Genomic DNA, 13,103 nt, shown 5'->3' with positions numbered 1-13,103 from the left:
AGCAGCTGAAGGATTCTAGACCATGACACATGCAGGTATATCTGTGCTGTCTGCAGGCGTCCTCACCTCTGTTTCCATGGCCTGCCTTAATACACATTTGCTCCCCATCAGAAAACTTACTGTTAAAGGTATTTTCAGGTTTTATTATTAAAACATGATCCTTCTGGTTAAGTCTTGTAAGTTCTACATTAAAATTTCCTTCCTTCTGTCCTATTCTTTCCCTTGCCTTTGGTAGCAACTCATGATTTCTTTGATCCCCCTGAGTAAAGTGCTGAAATATGTTTGGCTTTGCCTGAGATTTCTGACATTCAATTCCCTAAAGCGGAAATGTAATGGATCGTATTTATCCAGGTGAGAAAGCTGTTCCTTTGGTATAGGTTGAGTTCTCCCTTCTAAATTATACGCTAATCAAATAAATATTCAGTAGTGCTTGATTTGAATATATAATAACTCTGGGATGGAGGAAGGTAAAATTGACTGTTTCCAAGCTGAGCGACCTGTTGCTTAAGGCTTAGGGTAAGGGATGCTATCTCGAAAAAAAAAATAAGATTAATTTCTTCACTAGTTTCATTTTCACAGTTTACTGATTAAATATCTAAAATTTTGAGAGTGGCATATTGTGAAGGTTCCTGTTCTTGGTTTTAATTTTTAGAACTTACTAAAGCACCTTCCTGATGAAGAGCAGTTGGAGTCCTTGTCCCAGTTTAGAAGTGACTATAACAGTTTGTGTGAGCCTGAGCAGTTCGCTGTTGTGGTGAGTATGTACAACATCTCTTCGGAGGCAGGTTTTACTGTGCAAAACAAGAGAGATCAACTAGAAAGTTGTTCATATCAGCATCCAGTGGCCATCTTCATTTTGTTTTAAACCCAGAGATATTTGTGACATTGTTTTGATTTTAAATAGTGTACTAAAAATTGGGAATTAGATGAAAGCCAAAGGGCTCTTGAAAAGTATGTTTATCAGTTTTCCATATCCTATGAAATTGTAAAGCACGAAGCAGGCTCCTTCTGAATGGTGTATGTGTGATATAATGTTAATCCAGCAGGCCTAGCGAGCTGCAAGAGTCCATGGATCATGTCAGTCACCCTCTTGGCCTGACTCATCTCATGGTTTTGACCTTGAAATTAGAAATACTTTGTTTTTCTTGGCAATGAGAGAGAAAATGAATTCATTAGAACAAAATCTACTCAAGGCATCTTGCTAGGGATTGTGTTCCCCTCCTGGTTTTGTAAGCTGGGGCCTATGGGTGAATCCTGTTGGTCTCAACGTTGGAACATTAAGGGTCATGGCTGCATTCATCCTCTACTTCTTTCTCCTGCATGAATGATCCTTTTTAGCTTCACTGTAATTGTCATGTAATTGTAATTGTAAAAGCCATTTTTCTTTATTATTATTTAGGGTTTCCTCAATAATTTTATTTCCTGGCCAACCTTTTGCAAATTTTAGCACAATTTATGTATTAAATAGCATTATAATCAAGTGAATTTTATATAACCTTAAATCAAAAAAATGAGGGAAATTTAGATCATTGGAACACTTTAAAAATTCATCCCCTTTAATTGATTCAGTGTAACATTTGGTCTGAGGCTAGCCACGTCCCCGTTGCTGCTGCATGGAGCCATGTCCTGTTCCTGCTGCATGGAGCCATGTCCCCGTTCCTGCTGCATGGAGCCATGTCCCTGTTGCTGCTGCATAGAGCCATGTCCTGTTCCTGCTGCATGGAGCCATGTCCCCGTTCCTGCTTCATGGAGCCATGTCCCCTTCCTGCTGCATGGAGCCATGTCCCCTTCCTGCCGCATGGAGTACTGAGTGCAAAAGCAATGAGCTTTACAGTCACTGAGTCATCCAGGATTCTTCTGGAGCGCAGACACTGCTGTATAATGATCTCTTAAAGAAGGACTATTTTTTAAAATCAAGTTTGTTTTTGCTTCAATCTTAGGTTATACTAAAAGCCTTTGGACATAATGACATTATACTTGATACATTGTTGACAATTCAAGTGGGCTAACTTTTTATGCCTATCTGTACTCCATATTTGACATATTGTAGGCTCTTTCCATTAAGTTTGTTTTTGTCTTTTTCCAGTGACAATTAGCTTTCCTACCCATTAAGCTCTGTGAATAGAATGTAGAGATTAGGGAATGAAACAGGATTTCCTCATTCTTATTGCCATGTGTTGTTTATTTTATTTTTTTTATTTTGGAACTTTTAAGCTTAATAAGTTTTCATTTTCCTAAACACATAAAAACTTACAGATAAAAATCACATAACAAATAACACACACACACACACACACACACACACACCCCATAAGTAATCAGAGTCAAACTATACATCTCATTGACCTTCTATACACTTAAGTTAGCCATTTAGAATGGATGCTCTGTAGCTTTCCATTAGATTTTATACTTTCATATCCTTCCCATTTGCTGTGACAAAACCCTTGACAACTGCACATGTTCATTGTGGATCACATAGAAAATGTATCTGCCACCGTGGTGGGGATGCCAGTGCAGGGAAGCATGGGGCAGCAAAAGCTAAGTTCATACTCACTGTGTTCTCCAGCATGATGACACTGGTGTAGTATGGGCTGAGAGGGGGTGGGAAAGACATGCTTGTTTCTTCCTTTTGTTCACTTTAAGACTACACCCCATAGCCTAATGTGGCTCATGTTCACATTGAATCCTCAGTCAAGAAGCTAGCTAGCATAGAGAGGCGAATGAGAGGGAGAAGCACTGGGGATAGCATGTTTCTTACTGTCTTCTCTTCAGTGTAGTACCTGGCATCATAGGTTAATACTTCTCATCTTTAGTGGGTGTGTTACCATATCAGTTAAGCCAGGCTAGAACCTGCCCCTATAGACAAATCCCAGGTGATTCTAGACCAGCTGTGCTCAACCTATGGATTGTGACCTACTTGGGGGTCAAACAGGCCTTTGTCAGCCAGAGCTCACCTACAAGCATCACAAAACAAAGATGTTTACATTATGATTTTTAAGAGTAGCAAACTTATAGCAAAGAAAATAATTTTATGGTTAGGAGTCACCAACTACAACATGTGGAACTGTATTAAAGCATTACAGCTTTAGGATGGTTGAGAGCCACTCTTCTAGATCCCATCAAGTTGATAACAATTTGTATTGTGATAGTGAGTGGTAGGGACTAACACTTAAGCAGGAACTTGCACATTCCAAACTTGGTCAAAGCTCTGTGTGAAGTCTGGTGACCTGGGAAGTATGTCCTTTTGACTGTGTGGACAGTGCTACCAGCAGTCAGCTGCTTATCTGCTTCCTGTGCCCTGGACTACACACTGCCTGACCCTACCTGCCCTTGGTGGTTGGAGGTGAGGTGGCAGGGAATCAAGACACAGACTCTGGGAGCAAGGGAGAAACACAGTGGCAAGCTCATGTGAATGCTGCTGCAAGCTCCTTTAGTATCCTCCACCTGTGCCCCATTGGTCCCCAGAAAGCATCTCTTCTAAATAGCAGTTCCCAATTGGCTGGCATTGTCTACATCAGCAATCCTTGGTCTCTCAGGCAGTCCTAGATTAGGTCCTCCTGCAGGAGATTTTTTTTTTAAATCAAATTTTTTAAATTAATCATTCTATTCTTTTACATCTCAAATGATATCCCCCTTCCTGAACAGCTCTACAATCCCCCCATCCAATCCCCTCTCTCCCTCCTCCCCTTTGCCTCAATAAGGATGCTCCACCACCCACTCCCTCTAGCATCCCATTATGCTGGGGCATCAAACCTTCTCACAGGATCAAGGGCCTCCCCTCCCATTGATGTCAGACAAGGCTCTCCATATAGACATGTAGCAGAGGAGATTCATTTGAAGCTGCGTGGACCCAGCATTTGTATAAAGGTGGCCTATTCCATTCCTGCTACATTCATCTGTGGTTCTTAGTGCACTATTCAGTTTCTTGATTGTTTAGTATTAACATCACTAAAGTACCTAATTTTAAAATTTTATTATTTTTTATTTATTTACACTCCAGACTCTTCCTCCCTGCACCCCATCTACCTTCTGACCATCCATATCTCACACCTTCTCCCTCCACCCCTCCCACCGCCATCCCTGTCTCCATGAGGATGTCCCCACCCTTCTCTCCCCACTCCACCTGACCTCTAAACTCCCTGGAGCCTTTGATGAAATGTGAATTTTGTGTGTGTGTGTGTGTGTGTGTGTGTGTGTGTGTGTGTGTGTTTCTTTTGTCTTTCCCTCTTTTCAGTCTGGTTCCCCCTCCCCCAGCTACCATCTTCACACCCCAACCCTTGTGGCACCTCTCCTTTTTACACCCAGTCAACCAAAGGAGAACCTTCTTAAGGCTCCAGACTCCATTACAATTTAAAGATTATATTAGGCAAAGCATGTGGGTGTCATAGTATGGTGGGCATGTTCTTTTCTTTCTGAATTCAAAGCTCAATTTCACTTTGGTCCCTTATTAAGGAGAAATGAGTGTAGAGTTTATTAATTTTATCTTAATGATAATGTCATAGTTTTAGGAAATTGGATATAATTTTGTTGTTTATAAGATTCCTATAACAGTGTAAAATCTTTCTTGGACTTATCTAGACTTCAGATTTCTAACCTTTATCTTAAAAACATACTTGCCTTTTTAAAATTTAATTTTATTTATAATTCATTTTTTACACTCCATATTCCATTCCCTGCCCCTTCCCATCCACCCTCTGACTGCTCCACATCCTACCCCACCCCACTTCCACGTGGACGCCCCACTCCCCCCATCCTACCTGCCCTCTAAACTCCCTCGGGCCTCCAGTCTCTTGAGGGTTAGGTGCATCATCTTAGAACGAACACAGGCCTGAAAGTCCACTACTGTATGTGTGTTAGGGGCCCCATATCAGCTGGTATATGTTGTCTGTTTGGTGCTCTAGTGTTTGAAAGATCTTGGGGGTTCAGATGAGGAATATACCCAAAAGATGACCCACCATGCCACAGGGGCTCCTGTTCCACTATGTTTATAGCAACCTTACTTGTGATAGCCAGAAGCTGGAAACAACCCAGATGTCCCACGACAGAAGAATGGATACAGAAAATGTGGTTCATTTACACATTGGAATACTACTCAGCTATTGAGTGAGGACATCTTGAGTTTTGCAGGCAAATGGATAGAACTAGAAAATACAATCCTGCGTGAGGTAACTTTGATGCTAAAGGACATGCATAGTATGCACTCACCATTAAGTGGATATTAGCCCCCCCCCAAAAAAAAAGAAAGAAAAAAGAAAAAACCCATACAAAATACACAAGATACAGCCCACAGAATTCAAAAGGATCAACAAGCTGAAGTGCCCAAATGAGGAGGGAGAAGAAAGCAATCATCCTTGCTTTTTAATGTAACTTAACGTACTATTTTCTTTTTTGAATGATATTAGTCAGGGTGCTCTACTGTTAGCTTTGTCTTCTGACCCTCCTACATGGAGCCAGGTCTTGCGTCTTCATTTGCTTTCCCCTCTGAGTTGTGATTCTTCTCTTGGGTTCCTTCTGTAGAGAGAGATTGCCACTTCAGATTCTCACACTGTTCTCCTCTGTCCTCACCCCTCTCTCCTTCCCTTCCTTCTTGGGTAGGATGTCTCTAGCTCTAGCTGGTTTACCCTTTGCTTTGGAGGTCTATATTCCCTCCACTTTTGCTCATTTCCCTGCTACACCACAGGATTCCCTGCTACACCACAGGATTCCCTGCTAACACATTCAATTTGACAAAAGATAGTTTAAAACGTAGTTGTGTTACTTGCTAGAGTGATTAATAGGTGTGGAATATCATTATTCTGATTCATACAAATTACAGAATTTTGAGAAAATGCATTCTGCTTAAATACATATACAAACAACAGATGATGAACAAGGTCTTTGCATTATACTTGCTACACTATATGTGCACCATGAGCATAGTCATACGTGGGTATGACTGTAGTTAACAGACAATGAGGTGTGGACCAAAAAATATGTATGAGTTTTTAAAATCACGTTTGAACATTCTAGAGTATGATACACAATTTGACTATTAGAAATACTGTATGTAATCTTCTGTCAGTTTTATGGTTGAGATCAAAGGTAATGTCTATTGATATTTGAACTATTTTGCTGAGTCCCATTACATATTACATTCCTGAAGATTCGTCACTATTTAATGTATAAGTATTCTGCAATTTCCTGATAATTCAGATTTTCATTTCTATATCTAATTCTCCCTTGAAATTGGGAGAATTCTTTAATGCCAATACTACCTGTCTTTCCAATTAAAAATTTTAACTGAATTTAGATAAGTCAATATATTGCAATGCTAAGGATTTAGCTGCTCAACTAATTCTTTTGGGTTTTTTGTTTGTTTGTTTTTGTTTTTTTGTTTTTGTTTGTTTTTGTTTTTTTGTTTGTTTGGTTTTTTTTTTTTTTTTGATACAAGGTTTCTCTGTATAGTCCTGGCTTGAACTCAGAAACCCGCCTGTCTCTGCCTACCAAGTTCTAGGATTAAAGGTGTGCGCCACCACAGCCCGACTCAACTAATCTTTATAGTAATTCACATCTTCTTTTCTGAACTAATTCTGCATTTGCTGCTCTGAGTGGACATGGATAAAACAGCTTATGTGATGTCTACACGTGGCTGCTCATGGGACATATGTTAGTAGGTGATATATAAGCTTTTTAGAGAGTGATTCTTTGGGAGATGCTTGTTCTTGAATTCAAACTCTTCATATTTCGCAAGCATGCACAGGGTCATTGCACCATACACCCAGTTCTTAACTTGCTAACCATTAAGTATTGTTGAAATTGATACATAGTAATTGTATGTATTTGTATAGTACTATGTATAGAGATGAATTCTGGGAAGTGACCCTATCTATCACCTGCCTTGCCTATCATCATTTTTATGTGGAGGTAATGTTTGGAATTTGTAGCTATTAAAATTTGGTGTTATGACTTTACTTTTATTTTTATATCCAAGAACATATTGATACTTTGATTAGTTCATCATTTTCTAGAAGATTTTAGTATATGAAAGATAAATAATCTGAACAAGCTTTCATTGGATTCGTGAGAAATGATGGTTCTGGCCACATTTCAGAATGTTCTGAGTTCCTATGTGGAGTCAGTGGAGTCCTCTCTTATCAGCTTCTTCTTTATTCATGTTAAGACATGAAAATACAGTCTCTAGGAACGTGGGCTAATGGGGTCACTTGCCTATGGTGCTTTAGATTCCTTCCTTCTCCCATCAACCCGAACTACAGGCCCTTATTCAAGGTTGATTTCATGGAGTGTATCCTGACTTAGTTGTGTGAGTGTTTTTCTTATATTTGTAGGGTTTCTTTGATCAATAAGCCGTTAGGTAAAAATCACTGTGTTCACAGTGGCATGGCTTTAACTGTGTGAAAATGATTTATGTAAATATTCAACAGGATCAGAAGATTAGCTGAAGTTTGGAAAGAGACCTAAAAATTTGCATTTGAAGCTTGGTATACTAGACTTCCTTTGATTAAAAACCCTGGGCTTTTGAGTATTTGTCTCCATATTATTTAATTCTGTTAATCTGCCTGCTCTTCAAAGGAATCGAGCATTTATAGGCGACTGAATCCCACAAATGTCCTCTTTGTACATTGTATTTTGATATGCTACCATTTGGTGTCACTGTAGGGCAGGGCTTTCAAACCTTGTGAGGTAGGACTCTTGATTATTATTGTTGTTGTAAAATGTTGTATAAAGTTCCTGTATACTCCCTGCATTAAAATGCTATTTTAAAAAATCCATAATGTTGATGGAAAATTAATAACATAAGAACATTGAAGACAATGTGAATGTTCCTTGACTGCCCCTCCCCCACCTCATTTTACACTAATTGTCATATTAACAGTTGACTTCCTATTCCTTTGTATTTGTAAATGCATGGATACATGGAAACAATAAAAGGTGTTTTGTCCTGAACCACTTTTTATTACCCAATGAAAATTATTTTCATGCCACACTGTTTTTAAATTCTTGTTTCAAATTTCATAACCTATATTACGACTTTGAATCGGTCACTTTGTATCACCTAGTTTTCCATTGAAATATGAACCCATACTCACCTTTGTGCATAAATTGACAGCATTGTGGTCCAGCTTGAAGTCTGGTTACTCCTCACTAGCTGTATGGCCTTCAGTGCTTGAATGTTCATATTCATTTGTTCCCATCCTGTCCAAGCTCCATTTTCATATGTAATGGGTCACAGCTTCCCATTGCTTTTCTAAGAACCTACCACCAACTAAGTCGCTTCAAAAATCACAAGTTGATTATCTTGCAACCTTGGATGGTAATCAAAAATCCAGAGAAAGAGCTAGTTGAGTTGTACTCCTGTTGTGGGCCCCAGGGCTTTCCACCTGCAAATGAAGCCCACATTCCTTAGCCTATAGCCTAGCATGATTTTTAGCTTTTTCTACCATAATTTCTCAGACACCGTTGCTTTGTGACAAGGATTCTGTAATAATAATCTGCAGGATGAATCAAGGTAACATTCCTCTGTGGGGATCTTTGTCAGTTTGAATGGCCATATCAGGTAGTGAATTCAACTGTTTTGGAAATTAAACTAAAGATATCTTTGAACTACAATAATTCTGCATACCACATGAAATAGAATAAGTCTACCTTCATTTCTTTGTTTCAAATATTAAATAGTGTGCTGTAGTAGCTACATATACATTATCATATAATCAAAAAGTATTTATAATTGCTAACTTTTCTTATTAATATTAGTTGTGTTATGTTTTAGGTAGCAGTACCATAAGTTGGTCCAAAGTTATTTCTGGTTCTGTTAGGGCTTTGTTGCTAAAACAGGCTCTCAGTAGTTCAGGTTGTCGTTGAGGTCATGAGGTTCCTGGCTCAGTCTGCAGAGGCCTGGGACTGCAGGGATGCGGCATTGTGGCTTGTTAGAAGGTTTAGATAATCTGTTGCTCTGTACTGAGTTGAGCTTCTTGGAGCAAGCAAATATATCCTTATATGATCTATATAAGCTAGAATTACTTCTTTTGTACTGTGAACCATGTTTAATATTAGCTTGCTTTCTTTCTTTCTTTCTTTCTTTCTTTCTTTCTTTCTTTCTTTCTTTCTTTCTTTCTTTCTTTCTTGGGGGGGAGGGGTTGTGGTGGCTTTATTCCATAACTGTTTATAAGATTAAAGGTATTATTTATTGATCACTTTCATTTTTTAGAGTTGAGGTAGTATTTGGTTATATTCCCCCTGTGTTGCCTATCTCTATGTTTTCTTGGAGCCCTGTTTATGATACACCATTTATTCATAGAAATACTCAATTTTCTCATTGCACTTGCCTGTCTTTTCCTTTAGTAATAATGCCATCTTCACCTTTTAGTTTAGATGTTTTTATTTTGAAGCAAATTGCGCTAGTGTGGTGCCACACAGCACTGAGGAAGCAGTGAGAGTGTGACTTGGGACAGCTTTGAGGCTAGCCTGGGCTATATGGGAATATAAGCAGATAAAACAAGGGGAACTGAAATAAAGAATAGGCATACACAGTGTTATAGCGACACAGTGGCTCTTCTGTCTGCCCTAAGAACAGACTTGGTTGGTAGGTCTTCAGTTAATATGAGAACTGTTTTGTAAAAAGATGTAGCAGAGAAAAGTGAATGACCCTGGGCATCCTTCACAGAGTCTCTGTGTTCTCTTAGTTACTCCACATGGCTCTCACAATGGTGTCTACAATTTTGGGGTTGATATTAGGCCTTTAAAATGCTATTTTGAAATATAACTAAATAAACTCTAAACGCCACATTTTAAATGTGTAGACTTTTAGTAATTTGAGCTTGTGACCACATTCACATTTAGAATAAGAAACATGCAAGGCATTCATCCTGGACTGCCTCCTCGGGCCTCATTAGAGTCTAGCCTTCCTGTGGCATTCTGTCTTCTCAGGAATCAGCTTCAGCCATCTCCTTCCAGCTCAGTAGCTTTCCGTTGTTGTCTGTGGCTTCTCCATCAAACATTCTGCTGCTCTCCGAAGGCAACACAGCCTGTACTGCTAGTATGCTGTATTTCCTTTCTTTACCCTTTGAGACATTCTCTCTGGAAAATGTCTCAACACTTCTATTCTTTTGTATAAAATTCAGCATCTTTCCTCTCTGTTTCCATAGTGTCCCTTGCACATTTCCAAATGTATCTTATTACATTGGATTCTAAGTGTTAGTTTACAACTGAGAGTCTTCATTTACGCTCTGAATACTTTGTTAGGCTACTGTGTTATCTTCTCATGGTTCATCTTCTAGAACATACTGAACATATGATATTGATTCTACGAATCCAAGAAGTTAGGGGGCAGCCTAAACTGAAAACATGGAAGAAACATAGCACAAAAACCAAAATACATAGAATCATTAAAAAAACCCTTTAATATTATGATCGTGTTTTGGGCCATGAACATTCCAAGGTGCACAGGCCAGAAGATAACTTTCAGAGTTGATTCTCCTTTCATTTTTATGTGATTTCCGTGATTGAACTCAGGTCACTAGAGTTGAACTCCAAGATCCCTTACTTTCTGAGCCATCTTGCCAACCTCAAACAAGGATTCTTTATACTCACTTTAAAAAAGCTGTTGTTAGAATTTCACTTTAATTTGGTTAGAAACAAGCCAGTGGATGAGGATGTATATTTTGTAGCTTCCTGCTAACCTACGGTACTCAGTGGACATTTGGATGACCTTTAATTCAGGAGGCCGTGGTTTTTCAGTTTGTAAATATGCATCATAAATGAGTTCTTTTGGTATTTAGAAGAATTAACTTTTCATTTTATTTGTTGCACAATGATGATTAATTGAAACTCCTTTAGAGAAGACTGACAGAGGAAAATGGGGCTCCTGAGAGACTACCTGTATGGCAGCACCACTTTCTCAGGCTGATTGCCTCAGAGGCTTCCTGTAACCCTTACATTTTGCATCTGTAAATGCTTCACAAATGTCTAGATCAAAATAAGGCATGATTCACACAGTTATATTTTAAATGGAACAGGCATGGGCATGTTCTCATATACTGTTGTTATTTTTTGTTTTTATGAGTATGAGTGTTTTGTCTGCATATGTTTCATGTGCATGCCTTGTACTCAGAAAAGCCAGAGGGTGTCCGTTCTCCTGAAAACAGTTACAGACCGTTGAGAGCCAACATGTGGATGCTGAGACTCAAACCTGGATCTTTTCGAAGAGCAGCCAGTGCTGTAATTTGCTGAATCGTCTCTCTAGCCCCTGGTATTTCTTTAAGAATACACTTGATTTTTCCCAATCATTGCTTCCTTTTGGCTTTAGTAATCCATTGTCTGCTTTGTCTGTCAACTGTATAAGATGTGAGTGCAGTTGGTAGAGTCTAGCATCTTCTCCAGGTTCCTGCCAGCTTGCTCCCAACTTCTGTTACTTGTCAACATCTGCCAGGTGTCCTAGCTCACTTCCGTTGACAGTCTCAGACAGAGATCTTTCACTGTGTTTGGAATGTTAAGCAATTCTTTCCTACCTGTATTGATATCTGTATAAATCGTAGAATTATGCTCCACCTAAGGTCATCAAAGCTTGACCTTTGTCCATTACTCTTAATCCTTGAGTTTGTAACCGTATTGACATGCAGTTTTTAGGATTCAAGACCCTGGAAGCTCAGCAGGGTAGATGTTTCCTCCTGGTTTAGAGCTTATGAACTTACCTTACTTTGAGTTACCATTGATTTTCTTCTTTGAACTAAAATCTATCAGCTGTTTAATGATTGCAATTTTTCTTGTTGATTTTTGCCTGCGATCATATTTTACTGCCTGAGTCACAGTAGTTTACAGTGAAATTTGAACTTTTAATTAAAGTGAAGTTCTGTTGGTTTGATTAGCTTAACTCTGTTGTCAGTTGAAGGATCATTTTTAACACCACCCATCTTTTTTCTAACCATCTTCATGATTCTCATGAATCACTTGTATTTCTTTATTCTTATAATACATGATGCTTTGGAGTTTCATGCTGACAGAACTCATAAAAGGCCACATATTTTTTTTTACCTGTTTAATTTAAAAAAATAGTACTAAAAAAAGCACATGGTGTTTGATTTAATTAACACCATCCACACGAATGTATAGGCTCTCTATATAGTTGAGCTGAGTTCGTGGCTGATAGACTTGATGCATTCATTTAGGAGTTTGCCGATATAAACTTGAGGTCTCATTAGGCAGTCCTGAAGAATGGCTTTAGATTAATATTTTAATTCCCAGCCTTCGTTTTCCAAGTGCTTGGATTTCCTTGGTGGGATTAGGCTTTGAGATCACATTGAGAGCTATACTGCTCCCCGGTATTGTTTACATGAATGTTTCGTCTCCTGGATTCAGTAGTAGTTAGTTCCTTGTTAATTTCTAAGTGTTAATTGCATAGCTAATATGTTCTAGGCACAGTTCTCTTCATTCTGAAGATTCTGCACTAAACATATGTTTTAATTGATATCTTTGTGTTTTAGTTGGGAGCAATAATGTAAATAATTATGAAATGATGTCATATTAGTAATAACTGCTTCACATGCACTGTTGGTGTGAAAGTGATTGTTTCCTGGAGTCCTTAGCAAGCCTTGATAAAGGTGTAATGATTGTGTGGAAGCCTGGCTTCAGGACCATGGATGTGTTGAGGATGCACTGTCTAGACATAGACAACCATGAACAACCCTCATGAGTTTTGGAGATAAACAAGTCTAAAGATGTAATGTGGTGATGCAAAACAGTTCTCATTGCAAAGAGGGTAAGACAGCGAGTATATTCCATGTGATATGAGTGACCAGAATCATATTCCATGCGATACTAGTTACCATGTACAGCATGTTCCCCATGTTACAGAAAAATATGAAAACCACAAACCATGCAGTTACAGAATATGTTGGGGATGTCAGGCAGGCAGGTTGTAACAGTGTGGGCAATGTGTTGTTTCAGATGTTAACAGTATTTTAAGTTTAGGTTTGGAGGAAGCTCGTTATTTTCTGAGTTTCACAAAACATTTCTTAAGTCTTACCCAGCAATTTTAACAATGATGAGTCAGATAAAGGGGTTAGTATTGAATGGCTTTTTAGCAGCCAAAGGTGGCTTAAGAGAGTTTG

At 38.7% G+C, this 13,103-nt stretch overlaps 1 protein-coding gene across 1 annotated transcript in view; it reads left to right on the top strand.

Moving 5' to 3' along the window:
- Diaph3 (diaphanous related formin 3) overlaps positions 1 to 13,103 on the top strand; it is a 454,769-nt gene that overhangs the window by 211,978 nt on the left and 229,688 nt on the right. The window contains exon 20 of the mRNA XM_021202828.2: positions 653 to 754. Coding sequence (XP_021058487.1) covers positions 653 to 754 — 102 coding nt within the window. The remainder of the gene's footprint in view (positions 1 to 652; positions 755 to 13,103) is intronic.

Source organism: Mus pahari, chromosome 8 (assembly GCF_900095145.1).
Source record: "Mus pahari chromosome 8, PAHARI_EIJ_v1.1, whole genome shotgun sequence".
NCBI lineage: Eukaryota > Metazoa > Chordata > Mammalia > Rodentia > Muridae > Mus > Mus pahari.
The sequence above is the reverse complement of the archived record's forward strand: the minus strand, read 5'-3'. Positions and strand labels throughout refer to the sequence as shown.